The sequence below is a fragment of the Haplochromis burtoni genome, unplaced genomic scaffold (genome assembly GCF_018398535.1).
Source record: "Haplochromis burtoni strain Fernald_Lab_line unplaced genomic scaffold, NCSU_Asbu1 Contig_879, whole genome shotgun sequence".
NCBI lineage: Eukaryota > Metazoa > Chordata > Actinopteri > Cichliformes > Cichlidae > Haplochromis > Haplochromis burtoni.
In genome coordinates this window covers 118,212-123,287 of record NW_024583240.1, presented here as the reverse complement: position 1 = coordinate 123,287, position 5,076 = coordinate 118,212, and the positions used below count along the sequence as shown (strand labels likewise).

At 39.5% G+C, this 5,076-nt stretch overlaps 1 protein-coding gene across 1 annotated transcript; it reads right to left on the bottom strand.

Moving 5' to 3' along the window:
• Window positions 1-3,180: 3,180 nt before the first annotated feature.
• On the bottom strand, window positions 3,181-4,565 carry LOC121812841 (ladderlectin-like). The gene is made up of 4 exons (XM_042215947.1): window positions 4,436-4,565; window positions 4,218-4,346; window positions 3,651-3,759; window positions 3,181-3,501 (listed from the first exon to the last, which is right to left on the bottom strand). The coding sequence occupies exons 1-4, from the start codon at window positions 4,454-4,456 to the stop codon at window positions 3,434-3,436; spliced, it is 327 nt and encodes a 108-aa protein (XP_042071881.1). The 5' UTR covers window positions 4,457-4,565; the 3' UTR covers window positions 3,181-3,433.
• Between the last annotated feature and the right edge of the window lie 511 nt (window positions 4,566-5,076).

Below are 5,076 nucleotides of genomic sequence, written 5' to 3'. Positions count from 1 at the left end.
ATGTGTCCTGTTTGTTTGCCCCTATGTCTCTTCTCCAAACTAAGATCACAACTAGAAATACTGAATAAACTCATGAGCAGAAGTGAACTAACCAAGGAAATACAAAATACACAGAGAACATGATGAAAAACAAAACTCAAAGACAAAACCAAAAGACACAAAACACTGAGTCAGCGACCCAGGTACCCTAACATAAGTATGCAGTCATGCCTCTGTGTATCTGTCTCCGTCTCAGTGTGTATGTTGCCATTTCTTCCTGTTTTACTTTGGTAGTCTCCTGTCAGTGTGCGTCATGTTCTGTTTTGCTTCTCCCCTTTCTTTTCTGTCGAATATGAGCTGTGTTTCTCTCCTGGTCCTCTTTCCATTTTGTTTATTGTTTGCGTCCTCCCTCATCTCTCATTGTGTGTTCTGCCTAATTACCTGCCTACCGAACCATTTAGTTTATTGTGTATTCTCATTTTAGTTAGTTTCAGCACATCTGTTATTTGGCAGTATTTGTTATTTGGCAAACTCAGGAAGCTGCTTCCTGAGTTTGTTTGCCTCTGTAAGTCTGCTTTTTGGGTCGTCTCCTTATTTCTGTCACTGTTACTTTTATCTCTTCTTCTTATTAGCTGTTCTTCAAATATGAGCAATGTTAAGCTTGGTACACTTAATATTAATAAAGCCAGAGATCTTTCAAAACAAGCCTCTCGTTTTAGCCTGGTGGAACTTGAGAAACTAAACTAACACACATGATAATGCTGCTGACTGGAAGAGGGAGTTTCCTGGAGATATTTTCCTAGTGTCATTGCTGGAATCTGTATTTTATTTTTGTGCCTTTCATGCTTTAAATTTATGCAGACATAAACTGGACATAATCTGAATGGAAATTCCCACAGAAATGATTTTGTCCTTACAGGGCATGTCTGAACAATGTTATATCATGAAGAAAATTTTAAAAAATCTATACACATTCTTCTGCCTTGGCTTCTTGCCACCGTCCAAAGACATGCAGTTTGTGGGGATAGGTTAATTGGATAATCCAAATTGCCATTAGGTGTGAATGAATGTGAGTGTGAATGGTTGTCTGTCCCTGTGTGTTAGCCCTGCGACAGACTGGTGACCTGTCCAGGGTGTACCCCGCCTCTCGCCCTACAGACAGCTGGGATAGGCTCCAGCGCCCCTGAAAAGGATAAGCGGAAGCGAATGGATGGATGGATGGATATACACATTCACACAAATACACATACAGTGACATTTTATACCTTCTCGTTTATACCTTACTGTATATACTATAGTCAAAGTCAGGCATCCCCCCCTCTGCCCCCCTCTGGCTGCCTGTGCCTCAATTTTATCCCACAGTGGCAGAGTGAGGTTTGGAGCCTTCTCACATGAGTGCTGAGTATTTGCATATGAGAGCATGAGGGTGGGAATGGATGTTTGCATCTGTGTGTGCCTGTATGTCTGTGTCTTTATGTCAGGTCGGGTATCAGACGCCACCTCTCTGGGGACATCTCAGGCCCTCCATGGTTTGGAGGTTATATTCACATAGATTATCATGATGATGTTGTTTATTATATTGCTCTCTTTTTTTTGCTTGTTTTCTCTTTTTTCTTTCTCAACAGGTGATCCAGGTGATTGATATATGTATTTTTTGTCTGCTTATTTTGTTGGTTTTTGTTTTTTGCCCTTTATCACCATCCCTCTTCTCCGCTGTTTTTCTCCCCTCTTTCTTATCCCCAGTCATGTCTGTCCTCGTATTTAGTAAGTGAAAATAAAATAAAATAAACAATAAAAGGTGAATCAAATAGGACCATTACGGCAAGGCTGGGATGGTCAATTTGGTAAAGTAAATCCGTTGGGCATCTTTCTTTGCCTTTAGACAATAATTCTGATGGCAAAAGAGCCAAACGGGACAGGCAAAAAAAAAAAAAGAAAAAAAAGATTGGCCTGAAGTCAGTCAGTCACTCCTTGCCTGGGTTAAACATGAGAAGTGTTTGGAATTAATCTACACATGTACATTCATTTTACTTAGATCACTTTGGAAAACACTATCTAACGTCATTAAAGCACTGGTTAGCGTTAGGGATAAGTTTAGGGTTCGAGCTGGAATACATGGCTGGAACGTCTATTACAGCAGAGTGTCATTCTGCTGGATTTCATCCATAACCCAGCGTGTAGCATAAGAACGCAGAAGGTCATCTTTCACGTTCCTCAGGACTTGATAAATTGTCACTATATTACGCCTCGGGAGTGAGAACAGGCTGAGTATGGGGTCTGCAATTTAGTAGAGTGGACCCAGGAGTTTTTTTCCTGCTTTTTAATATACTCTAGGTCTCCATTGTTGTTGTCTTGTTTAGGCTTGTTAAATTGTATTTTAGCCTGATTAAATGTTTTAACACAGAAGTGTTTTGTGTATTTAACTGAGTTGCCCTCTCTGGGCACTCCTCCCTGTAACTTGCCTCCAACAGTGCTGTGGTGGTATAGGTGTTGGTCTACTTTCTTCCAGTTTTCTGGTGTTGACTCCACTCAGGTGCCCCCGGGTACACTTGATATCTCCTCTCTTTGCCCCTCTAAATACTGTTATTTACACTCCAAAGTTTGCCTAAAATTGTCAGAGTTTTGTCGTCTTTTATTATCCTCACTATGATGGATATTGGGTTTTCAATTTATGATTTCTGTGCTCTCAGAGATGGGCACACGCACACAGAGTAAGCTACAGATACAATTCTTTGTATTGTAATGCTCTTTATTGAACTGTGTATACAAATTTCTTTTCATTTTTAGCTATATAGAAAGGCTCACAAATAGATAGGACTGCTGTAGTAGGAATATTGTTGACAGGAAATCGCATAGTAAAAATAGATGAAATTGTCAGCACATGCCCACTTAATCTGACAGCACATATATAAACGTCTTGATGCATGCTCAATCATCCAGGTAAGTACAGCAACGTCCAGATGAACAGAATCAACTTATGGAGACACATATATAAATCTATGGGCTTGCAGGATACATGGGTAATGCAAACTTGTATAACAAATCTTAGCACTTTTTTCCCTAGGTTTGCTGAATGTGTGATGAGTTTTTAAAAATTTGGTAATTGAACTAACACATGTATAAAAGAGTAGACAAATATTAATATATGTATCTGGTAAATATGTATATACACCTCAAAACAAAAGACATAACACAGAGATATGCTTGCTTGACGCTTTAATGTTAAAGAAAGAAGAGAACAGTTTTCTTTGCAGAAGAAAAATGTAAAATCAATCCTTTGGTAACAAGTCTGCTCCCACTAAAGTCACATGGCCTTAATGACAGCCCAACTTGTGTTGATTGTTCATTTTCTTTGGGTGCTATAGAGAGGAAAAATATAATGCTGCAAAATAAAATAAAGTAAGAGCTAGCGAAACACAAACACCATCATACATCAGTGTCAGTCCAAGAAACATTAGACTTTCTTGGCGCAGACAGATGGCAACTGAGCATCACACCACAGATCATCCCAGCACTTGGAACCTGAAAGGTTCACAAGTAGAAGTCAGTAAAATGTTAAAAAAGTCAAAAACCTAAACTCTAGTTAATTAGCCTTTATGGCTTCTATCTTAGATCACGTAAACCTTTCAAACACATTAAGCAATCATGTTAATTATTGTTTTCTAAATTACCTCCATAATTCATCTGAATACAGTGCTGATTGCGATCATTATTGGGCTCTCCTGGGCACCAGTGTGAATAGTGAAAACTGGTGCCATCACTCCACAACCAAATACCCTCCTAGAAGACAGAAATTGAACACATTAGTTCAGGGCGGCCAAAATGTTAAGCATAGCCACAGTTCTAGCAGATCATCTGACTTTGAGCACGCAACCTTCTATGTAAAAACTGGAAATTCTCACACTGGGCATGTTCTTTAAGCTCCTTTAGCCTACTGGTAGTTTCACTATTGTCTACAACCCATATTTAAATCCAATTAAACCCCAGGTCTGCCGTTCATATATTTTTGACATAGTGTATAGGTTATCATTTATGCTTGTTGTGTTTTGACTTCTAGCTCCTTCCCCTGAGTTAGGCTTCCAACATGTGTACAGAAAAGACCAGGTACCTTCATAGCCATGCCATACCACTAGATATAAATCACTGCAGGTGGAAATTTAAAAATAATTTTGACTACAGTGGCTCTGACTGAATTTATTAGACACCTAACAAATACTGTCTAATAATAAACAAAATACCTGGGGTGCATCAGTTCCTCCAATCCAAGTTTGGGGGTAGCCATAATGGGCAGTCAGTCCCTGAATTATCTGGTACTCACTGATGCTGCGCACTGATGCAAGGTTTGCCCCCATGGACAAGCAGTTTCTCTTCAGTGGAGAGTGACAGAGAGCAGAAAATTTTAATGTAATTAGTAACAGTTAAAAGTGGTTTAATCAGAAAAGAAAAAGAAACTCACCTCAGCTCTAGCCCAACTCATGGTTGTTGGAACGTAGTAAAAGCAGCGATCACCGTGGCGAGTCCAACCATAAGGACAACCATTGGACCTCTTGACCAGGTGACTGTTGGCTGGGAGCAAATGAATAGTTGTACATGTATCTCTGGTTGACAGATTTTGTATTTTTTACAGTTTTTCTCAGTCGCTTTGGTGCGTTCCTCAGAACACCATTAACATTTGCACAGCAGTTAGTGCATTTCCCAAAACAATTAGTGCAAACTGCAAAACCTAGTGGATAGCCTGCAAAAGCACGTCACATGCACAGAATTGATTATCCATACCTCAAAAGCAAGTATCCATGTCAATGAAACTGTCAGTGCCATCAAAATGAAAAGTCTTGACACCATCTTTATGAACAAGATAGTCAAATGGCATTGTCATGTTTCCACTATGACAGTTTATAATTTCAGTGTTTCCCATTGCAAAAACAATTGGTGACACCTGAAAATGCTGACGACAGCACTATGGCCTACCTGTACAGCCATCTGAAATGTGCAGTAAAGTCACTGTAGATGTTATGGGAGTCTTGGGAGTAACTGAGACACTGAATACGTACGTTTCACATTTCCATTGTGTAGAAGTGTTTGTAATCCTACAGAATT